The 18,688-nt window shown below is 44.7% G+C and overlaps 1 protein-coding gene across 11 annotated transcripts in view; it reads left to right on the top strand.

The window, feature by feature from the left end:
• The window catches only part of LOC139548039 (synergin gamma-like), a 55,570-nt gene that overhangs the window by 4,227 nt on the left and 32,655 nt on the right, over window positions 1–18,688 (top strand). For all 11 annotated transcript variants that reach the window (XM_071357342.1, XM_071357340.1, XM_071357339.1 and 8 more), the window contains exon 2: window positions 18,113–18,153. In XM_071357342.1, coding sequence (XP_071213443.1) covers window positions 18,113–18,153 — 41 coding nt within the window. The remainder of the gene's footprint in view (window positions 1–18,112; window positions 18,154–18,688) is intronic.

Genomic DNA, 18,688 nt, shown 5'->3' with positions numbered 1-18,688 from the left:
CGTGTGTTTGTATTGTCCTGTATTGTCCTGTCGCGTGTAAATAGTAAATAGTAAATAGTCTTCGTATTTTTCGTATACATTTCGTATATATTTTAATTTCACTTTCCATCTAGGAACTGAATATACATTCCTACATTCCGCCTCACCCAATGTGGTACGGACCTGCTATTTTTTTATACTTTAGAACCGTAACCCCAAGCAGAAGCTAGCCAGATAACTAGCTACTAGCTAGTAGTCAGTTAGCCACTGCTGCGGTCTTCACCCTCAACTCAGACACAGCCAGCTTCAATACCGGGCCAATACCTGCCAGTCTGCAAGCGCGATATCAACCCAGAGCATATAGGACTGCTTTTTCTCTACCACATCACCGGATTCCTGACGCAAGCTCTGGACAATTACACCGTATCATCACAGCTAGCTAGCTGCAACCGAGTGGCTACTACTGGCTAACACCTCTGTCCCGAAGCAAGCACCAGTTAGCCTTGAGCTAGCCTCGAGCTAGGCCCATCTGCCGGCTAGCTGCAAGCGCGATATCAACCCAGAGCATATAGGACTGCTTTTTCTCTACCACATCACCGGATTCCTGACGCAAGCTCTGGACAATTACACCGTATCATCACAGCTAGCTAGCTGCAACCGAGTGGCTACTACTGGCTAACACCTCTGTCCCGAAGCAAGCACCAGTTAGCCTTGAGCTAGCCTCGAGCTAGGCCCATCTGCCGGCTAGAGCTAGGCCCATCTGCCGGCTAGCTGCAAGCGCGATATCAACCCAGAGCATATAGGACTGCTTTTTCTCTACCACATCACCGGATTCCTGACGCAAGCTCTGGACAATTACACCGTATCATCACAGCTAGCTAGCTGCAACCGAGTGGCTACTACTGGCTAACACCTCTGTCCCGAAGCAAGCACCAGTTAGCCTTGAGCTAGCCTCGAGCTAGGCCCATCTGCCGGCTAGCTGAAGAGCTAGCGCCACTGCCACGAAGCTAGCACCAGTTAGCAAACACAATTCTACAATTCACAACCTCTCTTTCGCCATCGCCATCTGGCTTGGATTCTCTGTCGACACAACCACGTCTGAGCAGACCCCCTCCGTCTGAGCAGACCACCCCCCGGGCTACTAACTTTAAACGCCGCGTGCTAGCTTAGTGGAGGCCTCCTCTGCTCCATCTACGGCTGCCCCCTGGACACTATGATCACTTGGCTACATAGCTGATGCATGCTTGACTGTCCATTAATTCACGGTACTCCATTCTGTTTATTTGTGTTTTATCTGTCGGCTCTGTGCTTTAACTCAGGATCTGTGTGTAGTTAATCCGACCCTCTCTGCCTAGTCGTCGCCATTTTTACCTGTTGTTGCTGTGTTAGACTAGCACCCTGTTATTGCTGCTGTTATCTTACCTGTTGTTTTAGCTAGCTCTCCCAATCAAGACCTGCAATCACTTTATGCCTTATTGTATGTCTCTCTCAAATATCAATATGCCTTGCATACTGTTGTTCAGGCTAGTTTTCATTATCATTGTTTTGGTTTGCAATGGACCCTGTAGTTCCACTCTCCGTACCTCTGATACCCCCGTTTGTCCCACCCCCCACACATGCGGTGACCTCACCCATTGAGACCAGCATGTCCAGAGATACAACCTCTCTTATCATCACCCAGTGCCTGGGCTTGCCTCCGCTGTACCTGCGCCCCTCCATACCCCTGTCTGCACATTATGCCCAGAATCTATTCTACCACGCCCATAAATCTGCTCCTTTTATTCTTTGTCCCCAACGCTCTAGGCGACCAGTTTTGATAGCCTTTAGCCGCACCCTCATCCTACTACTCCTCTGTTCCTCGGGTGATGTGGAGGTAAACCCAGGCCCTGCATGTCCCCAGTCACCCTCATTTGTTGACTTCTGCGATCAAAAAAGCCTTGGCCTCATGCATGTCAACATCAGAAGCCTCCTCCCTAAGTTTGCCTTACTCACCGCTTTAGCACACTCTGCCAATCCTGATGTCCTTGCCGTGTCCGAATCCTGGCTTAGGAAGGCCACCAAAAATTCTGAGATTTCCATACCCAACTATAACACTTTCCGTCAAGATAGAACTGCCAAAGGGGGAGGAGTTGCAATCTACTGCAGAGATAGCCTGCAAAGTTCTGTCATACTTTCCAGGTCTATGCCCAAACAGTTCGAACTTCTAATTTTAAAAATTAATCTCTCCAGAAATAAGTCTCTCACTGTTGCCGCCTGCTACCGACCCCCCTCAGCTCCCAGCTGTGCCCTGGACACCATCTGTGAATTGATCGCTCCCCATCTAGCTTCAGAGTTTGTTCTGTTAGGTGACCTAAACTGGGATATGCTTAACACCCCGGCAGTCCTACAATCCAAGCTTGATGCCCTCAATCTCACACAAATCATCAAGGAACCCACCAGGTACAACCCTAAATCCGTAAACATGGGCACCCTAATAGACATTATCCTGACCAACCTGCCCTCCAAATACACCTCTGCTGTCTTCAATCAAGATCTCAGCGATCACTGCCTCATTGCCTGTATCCGCCACGGGTCCGCGGTCAAACGACCACCCCTCATCACTGTCAAACGCTCCCTAAAACACTTCTGCGAGCAGGCCTTTCTAATCGACCTGGCCCGGGTACCCTGGAAGGATATTGACCTCATCCCGTCAGTTGAGGATGCCTGGTCATTCTTTAAATGTTACTTCCTCACCATATTAGACAAGCATGCTCCGTTCAAAAAATGCAGAACCAAGAACAGATATAGCCCTTGGTTCACTCCAGACCTGACTGCCCTCGACCAGCACAAAAACATCCTGTGGCGAACTGCAATAGCATCGAAGAGCCCCCGCGATATGCAACTGTTCAGGGAAGTCAGGAACCAATACACGCAGTCAGTCAGGAAAGCAAAGGCCAGCTTTTTCAAGCAGAAATTCGCATCCTGTAGCTCTAACTCCAAAAAGTTCTGGGATACTGTAAAGTCCATGGAGAACAAGAGCACCTCCTCCCAGCTGCCCACTGCACTGAGGCTAGGTAACACGGTCACCACCGATAAATCCGTGATAATCGAAGACTTCAACAAGCATTTCTCAATGGCTGGCCATGCCTTCCTCCTGGCGACTCCAACCTTGGCCAACAGCCCCGCCCCCCCCGCTGCTACTCGCCCAAGCCTCCCCAGCTTCTCCTTTACCCAAATCCAGATAGCAGATGTTCTGAAAGAGCTGGAAAACCTGGACCCATACAAATCAGCTGGGCTTGACAATCTGGACCCCCTATTTCTGAAACTGTCCGCCGCCATTGTCGCACCCCCTATTACCAGCCTGTTCAACCTCTCCTTCGTATCATCTGAGATCCCCAAGGATTGGAAAGCTGCCGCGGTCATCCCCCTCTTCAAAGGGGGAGACACCCTGGACCCAAACTGTTACAGACCTATATCCATCCTGCCCTGCCTATCTACGGTCTTCGAAAGCCAAGTCAACAAACAGATCACTGACCATCTCGAATCCCACCGTACCTTCTCCGCTGTGCAATCCGGTTTCCGAGCCGGTCACGGGTGCACCTCAGCCACGCTCAAGGTACTAAACGACATCATAACCGCCATCGATAAAAGACATTACTGTGCAGCCGTCTTCATCGACCTGGCCAAGGCTTTCGACTCTGTCAATCACCATATTCTTATCGGCAGACTCAGTAGCCTCGGTTTTTCTAATGACTGCCTTGCCTGGTTCACCAACTACTTTGCAGACAGAGTTCAGTGTGTCAAATCGGAGGGCATGTTGTCCGGTCCTCTGGCAGTCTCTATGGGGGTACCACAGGGTTCAATTCTCGGGCCGACTCTTTTCTCTGTATACATCAATGATGTTGCTCTTGCTGCGGGCGATTCCCTGATCCACCTCTACGCAGACGACACCATTCTATATACTTTCGGCCCTTCCTTGGACACTGTGCTATCTAACCTCCAAACGAGCTTCAATGCCATACAACACTCCTTCCGTGGCCTCCAACTGCTCTTAAACGCTAGTAAAACCAAATGCATGCTTTTCAACCGTTCGCTGCCTGCCTGCACCGACTAGCATCACCACCCTGGACGGTTCCGACCTAGAATATGTGGACATCTATAAGTACCTAGGTGTCTGGCTAGACTGCAAACTCTCCTTCCAGACTCATATCAAACATCTCCAATCCAAAATCAAATCAAGAATCGGCTTTCTATTCCGCAACAAAGCCTCCTTCACTCACGCCGCCAAACTTACCCTAGTAAAACTGACTATCCTACCGATCCTCGACTTCGGCGATGTCATCTACAAAATAGCTTCCAACACTCTACTCAGCAAACTGGATGCAGTTTATCACAGTGCCATTCGTTTTGTTACTAAAGCACCTTATACGACCCACCACTGCGACCTGTATGCCCTAGTCGGCTGGCCCTCGCTACATGTTCGTCGTCAGACCCACTGGCTCCAGGTCATCTACAAGGCTATGCTAGGTAAAGTGCCGCCTTATCTCAGTTCACTGGTCACGATGGCTACACCCACCCGCAGCACGCGCTCCAGCAGGTGTATCTCACTGATCATCCCTAAAGCTAAAACCTCATTTGGACGCCTTTCCTTCCAGTTCTCTGCTGCCTGCGACTGGAACGAATTGCAAAAATCTCTGAAGTTGGAGACTTTTATCTCCCTCAACAACTTTAAAAATCTGCTATCCGAGCAGCTAACCGATCGCTGCAGCTGTACATAGTCCATCTGTAAACTACCCACCCAATTTACCTACCTCACCCCCCATACTGCTTTTATTTATTTACTTTTCTGCTCTTTTGCACACCAGTATCTCTTCTTGCACATGATCATCTGATGATTTATCACTCCAGTGTTAATCTGCTAAATTGTAATTATTCGATTTATTGCCTACCTCATGCCTTTTGCACACATTGTATATAGATTCTCTTTTTTCTACCATGTTATTGACTTGTTTATTGTTTACTCCATGTGTAACTCTGTGTTGTCTGTTCACACTGCTATGCTTTATCTTGGCCAGGTCGCAGTTGCAAATGAGAACTTGTTCTCAACTAGCCTACCTGGTTAAATAAAGGTGAAATAAAAAATAAAATAAAAAATGCGTCTCTCTCTCCTTACTGGATGAATGGGTGATAATTACTTCACAATTTAATTAACATTAGGCCTAACTGAATGATAAGGAGGGTGAAGAGGTTGATTTAATTTAGAAAGACAATATTGTAATGATGAGTTTGTGTTATGCCTATTTATCAGCGTTGGCGCTCATGTTTATGGCAAATAATTTGACCGGGCACAGCAGGTTAATATAATTTTATTTTTATGTTTTACTTTGCTAAAAATAAGCTGTTACAGTACTGATTTATTTATTTAACTATATTATTAATCACATTTATTGTAAGGGAAACGAAAACATGCTATGTGCTGCACTAGGCCTTTAGAATAATGCAAAACTTGTCCTTGACTATCCAAGTTGACGAGCAAGGGGAAACAAACGATGCCAGTCAGCCCGCGTAGCCGGCCCATCGAAACTACACCTAAACTATACCAAAACTAATTTCACGCATAATAAGAGTTAGCCTATAGACAAGAGACTATTGTCAATAGTCTGAGTGATAATATTATCAGTTGTCAAATTGTACAATGAAGAGATGGGTGCATCTTCAGAGTCACATGCGTCTACATTTTTTTGCTTTCTATATAGTATCAGAAAGACATATTCTGCAGTTTCTATGAAACTTACCTTTGTCAAATAACTCTCAATTCAAGAGGTGCAGCTCTATTTTCAAATGTCACTTTTTCCAAGAATATTTGTGTTGTCCATGCGTTCAGCACATGACCACTCGCGTGGCAACATTGCTCTGGCAACTAAGTAAAGACTAGTAACATAATACATGTAAAATATGCCATTCTGTTTTCTTTTAAATACTTTTTCTTATTTCTGCAATGTTTCTTTAGACCTACCAAAACAAAATTATAATAGACTTCTATGTGATGGACTTACTTATAGTCTAGAATAACAAACTAATGAAAATGCTATTTTGTTCTTTGAAATAATTGTTTTTTAGTTTTCTAATGTTACCTAAGACCTTTAAAAGCACAACCAAATTATTATTCTTCCGATAGCATATATGAAATGTATTTATTAGACTTTTAAAATGTTAATGTGGCATTGGCTGGAAGTGTCGAATTACTTTTTTTACTTTAGGCCTGCGTTTTTTTATTGTTATATTTGGTCATATATTTTCACCAATATTTATTCATGCAATTCATGCTTTACAATTGTTTATGCGCTATTTATCAAGTCTAGGTGTTTGCGCACCTTGCGGGTTGATATGAATCTGATGAGTATGCTAAAAGGGATGTCCAGTTACGTTCTCAACGTTCTCTAGCGTGTTTTTTGTATATTGTTTTTATTTCACCTTTATTTAACCAGGTAGGCCAGTTGAGAACAAGTTCTCATTTACAACTGCGACCTGGCTAAGATAAAGCAAAGCAGTGCGACAAAGACAACAACACAGAGTTACACATAAACAAACGTACAGTCAATAACACAATAGGAAAATCTATGTACGGTGTGTGCAAATGTAGACGAGTTGGGAGGTAAGGCAATAAATAGGCCATAGAGGTGAAATAATTACAATTTAGCGTTAACACTGGAGTGATGTGCAGATGATGATGTGCAAGTAGAGATTCTGGGGTGCAAAAGAGCAAGAGGATAAATAACAATATGGGGATGAGGTAGTTGGGTGTGCTATTTACAGATTGGCTGTGTACAAGTACAGTGATCGGTAAGCTGCTCTGACAGCTGATGCTTAAAGTTAGAGAGGGACATATAAGGCTTCAGTGATTTTTGCAATTCGTTTCAGTCATTGGCAGCAGAGAACTGGAAGGAAAGGCGGCCAAAGGAAGTGTTGGCTTTGGGGATGACCAGTGGAGTACCTGGAGGTACCTTGGGGGTACCTAGAGTACCAGTACCTGCTGGAGCGCGTGCTACGGGTGGGTGTTGCTATGGTGACCAGTGAGCTGAGATACGGTGGGGCTTTACCTAGCAAAAACTTTGGCGACTAATATGTTGTGAGGACCAGCCAACGAGACCATACAGGTCGCAGTGGTGGGTAGTATTCTGGGCTTTGGTGACAAAACGGATGGCACTGTGATAGACTACATCCAGTTTGCTGAGTAGAGTGTGGGGTGCTATTTTGTAAATGACATCGCGAAGTCAAGGATCGGTAGGATAGTCAGTTTTACGAGGGTATGTTTGGCAGCATGAGTGAAGGAGGCTTTGTTGCGAAATAGGAAGCCGATTCTAGATTTAATTTTGGATTGGAGATGCTTAATGTGAGTCTGGAAGGAGAGTTTACAGTCTAAACAGACACCTAGGTATTTGTAGTTGTCCACATATTCTAAGTCAGAACCGGCCAGAGTAGTGATGCTGGTCGGGCGGGCAGGTGTGGGCAGCAATCGGTTGAAGAGCATGCACTTAGTTTTACTAGCATTTAAGAGCAGTTGGAGGCCACGGAAGGAGTGTTGTATGGCATTGAAGCTCGTTTGGAGGTTTGTTAACAGAGTGTCCAAAGAAGGGCCAGATGTATACAGAATGGTGTTTTCTGCGTAGAGGTGGATCAGCGAATCACCAGCGTACTTCTAGGCTGAAAGGCCAGGCAGTTCAAGTGTTAAACCTGAGCTGTTGTAGTGAAATAAAGCCTTGGTTTTAAATCTCCTCTCAGTTATTAGTGATTGGTGTAGAGGTCTATGATAAATGGTAAATATTTAGTTCAATCTTGAGTCCTGCTGACTCCTGCATGAGCCTGTTGATATTGGTGAAGCAGCAGCTCGTCCTACAGTGGAGATGAAAAGGCTAGCCTCATGACTTTTTCATCAGCAGCTTGGGCCTGAGCTGAGCAGTGTGAATAATGAATGTCTGCCTGCTACATGCCTCTGAACCTGACCAGCCAGGTGATACAGATACTGCAGCTGAGGAAACCAAATAGTTTAAGATTAGGTTTACAGATTAGGCTGGCCAGAGTAGCCTATCTCACATATGGTCTAATAGAAAATAACAGGTGATGTTTGTCTCTGGCTAACAAAAGTTCTGGAGACATTTCTTGTCCTGGCACTGGTGTACTTTAAGACCATTGGTGGGGGTCAGATATAGGTGAAGTGCTGATTTAGAGTGCTGAGCAGCTGAACTCATCCATATTGAAATCTAAGATCTGTAGAGAAGACTGTTTCTCTGGTTCTATAGGTATTATTCAGGCCTCTCCCCCTTCCCTATTAGTCAGGAGTCTATAAAATCAAATCAAACTTTATTTGTCACATGCGCCGAATACAACAAGTGTTGACTTTACCATGAAATTCTTACTTACAAGCCCTTAACCAACAGTGCAGTTCAAGAAGAGTGGTCTCAGATCAGCGAACGTGACCGGGGCTAGCTGTGCATAGCTCTGCTGTGTTGTGTGTGACTGTGATAGTGTGTGGTGTGGGCATGCTACTTGATGACAGAATGTGGCACACTGAGCCAGGGAAGAGTAGCAGGCAGGCGATGTGCTGGCAGCAAGCCTGGAAATAATGAAACCCATCCTGATACCAGGCTGTCAACAGGAGCCAGAGGCATGAGTCTACTCTTCACTGGCCCTGCTGTCTGGCATAGCACTGATGTTATGTCCCAAATGGCACCCTATTATCTATGCAGTGCACTACTTTTGACCAGAAAGTCTGACAAATCATGGGACTAAGAAAATAAAAGATGGCGCCGAAGAACATGGCTGACGTTTTACATTCTCCCAACCAATTGTGCAATTTTGTTATTGTTTTGGTGTTTTGTGTAACTTATTTTTTAACTTATTGTGTACATAATGTTGCTGCTACCGTCTCTTATGACCGAAAAGAGCTTCTGGACATCAGAAAAGCGATTTCTCACTGCGGACTGGAAGAAACTTTTTCCTTTAACGAGTCCGACGAGGAGGATATCATGCGTTCACTGGAACGGCCCAGATCCACTGTTTTGCTAGCAATTGTTAGAAAACAGACTGGAATATGTTCCGGGATTCATCCAATGGCATTGAGGAATACACCACCTCAGTCATCGGCTTCATCAATAAGTGCATCAATGACGTCAATACATATCCCAACCAGAAGCCATGGATTACAGGCAACATCTGCATCAAGCTAAAGTCTAGAGCTGCCGCTTTCAAGGAGCGGGAGACTAATCCGGACGCTTATAAGGAATCCCGCTATGCCCTCAAACGAACCATCAAACAAGCAAAGTGTCAATACAGGATTAAGATTGAATCCTACTACACCAGCTCTGACGCTCGTCGGATGTGACGGGGCTTGAAAACTATTACAGACTACAAAGGGAAACCCAGAGCTGCCCAGTGACACGAGCCTACCAGACAGGCTAAATGCCTATTATGCTCACTTCGAGGCAAGCAACACTGAAGCATGCACGAGAGCACTATCTGTTCTGGATGACTGTCTGATAATGCTCTCGGTAGCCGATGTGAACAAAACCTTTAAACAGGTCAACATTCACAAAGCCACTGGGCCAGACGGATTACCAGGACGTGTACTCAAAGCATGCGTGGACCAACTGTCAAGGGTCTTCACTGATATTTTCAACCTCTCCCTGACTGAGTCTGTAATACCTACATGTTTCAAGCAGACCACCATAGTCCCTGTGCCCAAGGAAGCAAAGGTAACCTGCCTGAATGGTTGCCGCCCCGTGGCACTCACGTCGGTAGCCATGAAGTGATTTGAAAGGCTGGTCATGGCTCACATCAACAGCATCCTCCCGGACACCCTAGACCCACTCCAATTCGCATACCGCCCCAACAGATCCACAGATGAAGCAATCTCAATGGCACTCAACACTGCCCTTTCTCACCTGGACAAAAGGAACAGCTATGTGAGAATGCTGGTCATCGACTACAGCTCAGCGTTCAACACCATAGTGCCCACGAAGCTCATCACTAAGCTAAGGACTCTGGGACTGAATACCTCCCTCTGCATCTGGATCCTGGACTTCCTGACTGGCTGCCCCCAGGTGGTAAGAGTAGACAACAACACGTCTGCCACGCTGATCCTTAACACTGGGGCCCCTCAGGGTTGTGTACTTAGTCCCCTCCTGTATTCCCTGTTCAAACACGGCTCCAACACCATCATTACGTTTTCTGACGACACAACAGTGGTAGGCCTGATCACCGACAACGATGAGACGGCCTATAGGGAGGAGGTCAGAGAACTGGCAGTATGGTGCCAGGACAACAACCTCTCCCTCAATGTGAGCAAGACAACAGAGCTGATCGTAGACTACATGAAAAGACGGGCCGAACAGGCCCCCATTAACATTGACGGAGCTGTAGTGGAGCGGGTCGAGAGTTTCAAGTTCCTTGGTGTCCACATCATTATGGTCCAAATATAGTCAAGACAGTTGTGAAGAGGGCACGACAAAACCATTTCCCCCTCAGGAGACTGAAAAGATTTGGCATCGGCCCCCAGATCCTCAAAAGGTTCTACAGCTGCACCATCGAGAGCATCCTGACCGGTTGCATCACCGCCTGGTATGGCAACTGCTCGGCATCTGACTGTAAGGCGCTAGAGGGGAGTGCGAACGGCCCAGTACATCACCGGGCCAAGCTTCCTGCCATCCAGGACCTATATAATAGGCAGTGTCAGAGGAAAGCCCATAAAATTGTCAGCCAAGTCTAGGACCAAAAGGCTCCTCAACAGCTTCTACCCCCAAGCCATTAAACTGCTGAACAACTCATAAAAATCGCCACCGGACAATTTACATTGACCCCCCCCTTGTACACTGTTGCTACTCACTGTTTGTTTGTTACCTATGCTGCATAGTCACTTCGCCCCCACCTACATGTACAGATTACCTCAACTAGCCTGTACCCCTGTATATATAACCTCGTTATTGTTACTTTTTATTATTACTTTTTATTTTAGCCTACTAGGTAAATATTGTCTTCTTCTTGAACTGCACTGTTGGTTAAAGGCTTGTAAGTAAGCATTTCACGGTAAAGTCTACACTTGTTGTATTCGGCGCATGTGGCAAATAAAGTTTCATTTGACTAGCACACCACTACGCCTATAGGAGTTGCGATAGGAGAGCTGTACTATAGCAACAGGTATTAGCTAACTTTTTGAGTTCTGTTGAGCTTGTGGGAAAACCTCAGCTATATGTAGCATTAATCTTCATTCAAAGTGGTTGGATGAGTGAGACTGAGAAATTGTACTTGGATGAATTGCTCAAGACAGGTTAAATTGTTATGTAATAGGTTCATAGTTAAGTATCATATTAATGTTTTAAAGCCGAGCTGTTTAATCTGATTTTGGGAGGGTACATGACTAAGATGTAGGACAACAACCTACATAATAGGCCAACTGGTGCTTCCAGAACTTTCAGTATGCACATTATTCATTAATTGTGTCCAAAATACCAAGAAAATTCAAAGTATGAAAGACTGGTGGTTTACAGTGCAGTGAGTGCACATTGCAATAGATAGATGCACTACATAATTTAAGGCTCATATGAGGTGTTCATTAATGTTGAATGATCAGTGCTTTTTTTATTACTTTATTATTATAATAATAAAATAAAAAAATGTACCCCCTTTTCTCCCCAATTTCGTGGTATCCAATTGTTAGTAATTACTATCTTGTCTCATCGCTACAACTCCCGTACGGGCTCGGGAGAGACGAAGGTCGAAAGCCATGCGTCCTCCGAAACACAACCCAACCAAGCCGCACTGCTTCTTAACACAGCGCGCCTCCAACCCGGAAGCCAGCCGCACCAATGTGTCGGAGGAAACACCGTGCACCTGGCTCCCTTGATTAGCGCACACTGCGCCCGGCCCACCACAGGAGTCGCTGGTGCGCGATAAGACAAGGATATCCCTACCGGCCAAACCCTCCCTAACCCGGACGACGCTAGGCCAATTGTGCATCGCCCCACGGACCTCCCGGTCGCGGCCGGCTGCGACAGAGCCTGGGCGCGAACCCAGAGTCTCTGGTGGCGCAGCTAGCGCTGCGATGCAGTGCCCTAGACCACTGCGCCACCCGTGAGGCAGAATGATCAGTGCTTTTGTTGAAATTTGTTACCAGAGTGAAAAGGAGTAAGCACATTAGGCCTAATGATAGACAAGGATCTGGTATGCTAGTTACTGTGGTAGAAGCACCTGGTGGCATGGCTCAAGCCTTAAATTAGTCCTACGATGTTGTATCAATGAACACAGGCCATGTACATTGCGCTGGCCTATACAGAGCCCACAGCTCGCATCACTGGCACTGCTGATCTCACTCTGGGTTAATCTGCACTGTTATTCCAGGGGGTTTCATTTGCTGTGGTTGCGTAGCATAGCACTGCTATTAAAGCTCTGTAAAGCTACAGGCTAAATCTGAGGGAGAACAGATGTGAGCCAGAATCTTTCACTCCACATCAAGCCCAGGTCAAGGGAAAGCATCCTGGTATTGTTATTGCATTTGTAAACAAAGGAATATTACGTTTTTTCGAATGATCGTTTTATGATTTTGGGATTTTAAAATAGAAAAACTAAGTTTTCTGTCTCATGACACTTTGGTACCATTGGGAAAGGATTATTTTTGACAAGATGGAGAAAAGAGCCGAGCTAGCAAGTGCCATTTGGATGGATTAATGGATTTGCCTGAAATGGCAGTTGTGAAGTGAAGCCTCCTTGTCCGGTGTACTGCTCTGTAGGATGGACTAGGCTAGTGGGCTTAGCTGGGTATTGGTAGTCTCAGGTGTTATGATGGGCGCAGGTAGGCTAGTGCTGTCTGCTTGTATCCTCATCCATCTCTTTTCTCCTCCAGCATCAGTGTGACCACAGAACCAGTGAGAGTAGGCGTCAGATAAGAAGCAGACTGCGTCATAGTGCCAAGCTGGCCTTGTTCACTCTTTATCCCTCTGTCTCTTACCTCATTCTCTGACTCTGTCTGCTCTCAGAATCTAGCCTACATTTTGTGTTTCTATAGATAAAAAAGTTTCTATAGATTCCTGTATTTTCAATTTCCCTGCCGCATCATGATCTAGACATATTCACCATCAATTACCGCACATGAAACAACCACTGATGTGCATCCCATTAAAACCATATGTCTGGCTGTTATTACTTAACCATTATGGCAAATTAGAGCACGGATACACTAGGAGAAGTATTCCGTAATGGCTGTTGTCAGAGGAGCTCATTCCCTGATCGATAAATGTTGTTCTGTGCAACAGCAAAGTGTTATTTGATACATTTTTCTTCCTGCCTGTCAAGTTTAGTCCTCGCGATCAATGCAATATTCATTCATGCATTCCCTGGAAAGCGGTGAGCTAGAACAGTAAGGGCCACCCTGAATTCAAGTCCAGGCTGCCTAGCCGAACAGAAAAGTGCCCGGAATAAAAAGACGGAACAGAGAAAGGGAGGCTAGGTGCTGCCACATCACCATACAGTTGCATGTTTATTATTTTACTTCCTTACAATGGTCTCCGTGCCATTGTAAGGAAATCATATCCAATCTCCAGTTTTGGTAACGCTTTGTGACGTGAATGATGACTCCATTGTTAAAATGATAGCTATTGTGTCACATTGCCCAAAGTCTGACAAATGATTGGCGTGTGAACTGATAATGATCCATTTGCTAAATGATGTTCGATGAATAGCTCAATCTTTCCTATCTTTATGCCATAGTCTATTATGAGAGACAGTTTTTGTTTATTTATCGTTTTTTAGGGGGTGGATCAGCTTTAATGCTGGGGATAGATTGTTGCTTCCATTCCCCCATATATTTTTGGGGGTAAATATATATACAGTGGGGAGAACAAGTATTTGATACACTGCCGATTTTGCAGGTTTTCCTACTTACAAAGCATGTAGAGGTCTGTAATTTTTATCACAGGTGCACTTCAACTGTGAGAGACGGAATCTAAAACAAAAATCCAGAAAATCACATTGTATGATTTTTAAGTAATTAATTTGCATTTTATTGCATGACATAAGTATTTGATACATCAGAAAAGCAGAACTTAATATTTGGTACAGAAACCTTTGTTTGCAATTACAGAGATCATACGTTTCCTGTAGTTCTTGACCAGGTTTGCACACACTGCAGCAGGGATTTTGGCCCACTCCTCCATACAGACCTTCTCCAGATCCTTCAGGTTTCGGGGCTGTCGCTGGGCAATACGGACTTTCAGCTCCCTCCAAAGATGTTCTATTGGGTTCAGGTCTGGAGACTGGCTAGGCCACTCCAGGACCTTGAGATGCTTCTTACGGAGCCACTCCTTAGTTGCCCTGGCTGTGTGTTTCGGGTCGTTGTCATGCTGGAAGACCCAGCCACGACCTATCTTCAATGCTCTTACTGAGGGAAGGAGGTTGTTGGCCAAGATCTCGCGATGCATGGCCCCATCCATCCTCCCCTCAATACGGTGCAGTCGTCCTGTCCCCTTTGCAGAAAAGCATCCCCAAAGAATGATGTTTCCACCTCCAAGCTTCACGGTTAGGATGGTGTTCTTGGGGTTGTACTAATCCTTCTTCTTCCTCCAAACACGGCGAGTGGAGTTTAGACCAAAAAGCTCTATTTTTGTCTCATCAGACCACATGACCTTCTCCAATTCCTCCTCTGGATCATCCAGATGGTCATTGGCAAACTTCAGACGGGCCTGGACATGCGCTGGCTTGAGCAGGGGGACCTTGCGTGCGCTGCAGGATTTTAATCCATGACGGCGTAGTGTGTTACTAATGGTTTTCTTTGAGACTGTGGTCCCAGCTCTCTTCAGGTCATTGACCAGGTCCTGCCGTGTAGTTCTGGGCTGATCCCTCACCTTCCTCATGATCATTGATGCCCCACGAGGTGAGATCTTGCATGGAGCCCCAGACCGAGGGTGATTGACCGTCATCTTGAACTTCTTCCATTTTCTAATAATTGCGCCAACAGTTGTTGCCTTCTCACCAAGCTGCTTACCTATTGTCCTGTAGCCCATCCCAGCCTTGTGCAGGTCTACAATTTTATCCCTGATGTCCTTACACAGCTCTCTGGTCTTGGCCATTGTGGAGAGGTTGGAGTCTGTTTGATTGAGTGGGTGGACAGGTGTCTTTTATACAGGTAACGAGTTCAAACAGGTGCAGTTAATACAGGTAATGAGTGGAGAACAGGAGGGCTTCTTAAAGAAAAACTAACAGGTCTGTGAGAGCCGGAATTCTTACTGGTTGGTAGGTGATCAAATACTTATGTCATGCAATAAAATGCGAATTAATTACTTAAAAATCATACAATGTGATTTTCTGGATTTTTGTTTTAAATTCCGTCTCTCACAGTTGAAGTGTACCTATGATAAAAATTACAGACCTCTACATGCTTTGTAAGTAGGAAAACCTGCAAAATCGGCAGTGTATCAAATACTTGTTCTCCCCACTGTATATCCAGATACATACATATATATATATACAGTTGAAGTCGGGCGTTTACATACATCTTAGCCAAATACATTTAAACTCAGTTTTTCACAATTCCTGACATTTAATCCAAGTAAAAATTCCCTGTCTTAGGTCAGTTAGGATCACCACTTCATTTTAAGAATGTGAAATGTCAAAATAATAGTAGAGAGAATTATTTATTTCAGCTTTTATTTCATCACATTCCCAGTGGGTCAGAAGTTTACATACACTCAATTAGTATTTGGTAGCATTGCCTTATAAATTATTTAACTTTGGTTAAACGTTTTGGGTAGCCTTCCACAAGCTTCCCACAATAAGTTGGGTGAATTTTGGCTCATTCCTCCTGACAGAGCTGGTGTAGCTGAGTCAGGTTTGTAAGGCCTCCTTGCTCGCACACGCTTTTTCAGTTCTGCCCACAAATTTTCTATGGGATTGAGGGATTGACTTTGTTATCCTTAAGCCGTTTTGCCACAACTTTGGAAGTATGCTTGTGGTCATTGTCCATTTGGAAGACCCATTTACAACCAAGCTATAACTTCCTGACTGATGTCTTGAGATGTTGCTTCAATATATCCACATCATTTTCCCCCAAAATGCCATTTATTTTGTGAAGTGCACCAGTCCCTCCTGCAGCAAAGCACCCCCACAACATGATGCTGCCACCCCCGTGCTTCACGGTAGGGATGGTGTTCTTCGGCTTGCAAGCCTCCCCCTTTTTCCTCCAAACATAACGATGGTGATTATGGCCAAACAGTTCTATTTTTGTTTCATCAGACCAGAGGACATTTCTCCAAAAAGTATGATCTTTGTCCCCATGTGCAGTTGCAAACCGTGGTCTGTTTTTTTACGGCGGTTTTGGAACAGTGGATTTTTCCTTGCTGAGCGGCCTTTCAGGTTATGTCAATATAGGACTCGTTTTACTGTGGATATAGATACTTTTGTACCTGTATCCTCCAGCATCTTCACAAGGTCCTTTGCTGTTGTTCTGGGATTGATTTGAACTTTTCGCATCAAAGCACATTCATCTCTAGGAGACAGAACGTGTCTCCTTCCTGAGCGGTATGACGGCTGCGTGGTCCCATGGTGTTTATACTTGTGTACTATTGTTTGTACAGATGAACGTGGTACCTTCAGGCGTTTGGAAATTTCTCCCAAGGATGAACCAGAGGATGAACCAGACTTGTGGAGGTCTACCACTACTGAGCCTCATTTTGACTTGTTTTAAGGACATTACATCAAAGTTGGATCAGCCTGTAGTGTGGTTTTCCACTTTAATTTTGAGTGTGACTCCAAATCCAGACCTCCATGGGTTGATAAATTTGATTTCCATTGATAATTTTTGTGTGATTTTGTTGTCAGCACATTCAACTATGTAAAGAAAAAAGTATTTAATAAGAATATTTCATTCATTCAGATCTAGGATGTGTTATTTTAGTGTTCCCTTTATTTTTTTGAGCAGTGTATATACACTGCTCAAAAAAATAAAGGGAACACTTAAACAACACAATGTAACTCCAAGTCAATCACACTTCTGTGAAATCAAACTGTCCGCTTAGGAAGCAACACTGATTGACAATAAATTTCACATGCTGTTGTGCAAATGGAATAGACAAAAGGTGGAATTTATAGGCAATTAGCAAGACACCCCCAATAAAGGAGTGATTCTGCAGGTGGTGACCACAGACCACTTCTCAGTTCCTATGCTTCCTGGCTGATGTTTTGGTCACTTTTGAATGCTGGCGGTGCTCTCACTCTAGTGGTAGCATGAGACGGAGTCTACAACCCACACAAGTGGCTCAGGTAGTGCAGCTCATCCAGGATGGCACATCAATGCGAGCTGTGACAAGAAGGTTTGCGCTACCAGGAGGCGCTACCAGTCTCCATGCTCTGGACACTACGCTGACAGACACAGCAAAACTTCTTGCCATAGCTCGCATTGATGTGCCATCCTGGATGAGCTGCACTACCTGAGCCACTTGTGTGGGTTGTAGACTCCGTCTCATGCTACCACTAGAGTGAGAGCACCGCCAGCATTCAAAAGTGACCAAAACATCAGCCAGGAAGCATAGGAACTGAGAAGTGATCTGTGGTCACCACCTGCAGAATCACTCCTTTATTGGGGGTGTCTTGCTAATTGCCTATAATTTCCACCTTTTGTCTATTCCATTTGCACAACAGCATGTGAAATTTATTGTCAATCAGTGTTGCTTCCTAAGTGGACAGTTTGATTTCACAGAAGTGTGATTGACTTGGAGTTACATTGTGTTGTTTAAGTGTTCCCTTTATTTTTTTGAGCAGTGTATATATACACACATAAACATACATACAAACATTTTATTTGAATATACATTTATTCCCGCAAACCTTACCACCCCTCCCCCAATTGGAGTAAACTAATAAACAATAACACTACCTTCAGTTTATACATATTATACACATTTTACAGACACAATCCATTTTACAATAGTTATATTTTGTTTGTTTTCAGTCCTTCCTCTATTTCTTTTGTCCATACAGTTTGATTTCTAACATCTCTGAACCTATATGAGTGACAGTTGAATGATTTCAACCTAGATGTTCTCCAGTAGTCTTCCCTTTAGGCTTGTCTCTAGCTGTGTTATTGACCTGTGTTTTTCCTTCTCTCCTGCAGTTTTATTTATCCTGTTGTAGGGGGCCTGGGACCGCCACAAGGTGAGTCATCCTACACTCTACAACCCAAATGGCTCCCTATTTAGTGCAGTACTTTTGACCAGTTGTGCACTAAATAGGGAATAGTGTGCCATTTGTGACGCGTCCTGTCAGTCAGCGCTACTTTTCCAAATCTCCCCTGGCACTTCACTCTCCTATGTGCCCTGGTTTCTTGAGAAGTTTTTGAATTCAGTAAATAGACCTAACCAATAACTCATATTGATGTTTATCTATCAGAGTGAAGTCAGTTCAGATGTGCATTGTGCACTATCAACAACAACATCAGTCAAATACAATACATAGGGCCTAGGCTTATGTCCTATCTGTTCCTGATAGTTTATTAGGTAAACAAACACACCCTTGTGGCTGTGTTGGGGGTCGTAAGATGTTTCAGCAAATACGCATCAGAATGCATGCAGCACTTTGTTTGGATGAGCCATAACCCATTATTCAGCCTGGTTGGGGCGTTATATGGTAAATCATGTTGAGGCTCCAGGAGGACTGTCAGCCAGAGCATCTGTGCAAACAAACACACTCT

The sequence above is a fragment of the Salvelinus alpinus genome, chromosome 21 (genome assembly GCF_045679555.1).
Source record: "Salvelinus alpinus chromosome 21, SLU_Salpinus.1, whole genome shotgun sequence".
Taxonomy (NCBI): domain Eukaryota; kingdom Metazoa; phylum Chordata; class Actinopteri; order Salmoniformes; family Salmonidae; genus Salvelinus; species Salvelinus alpinus.
Note: the sequence above shows the minus strand (reverse complement) of the source record. Positions and strands in the feature narration are given on the sequence as shown.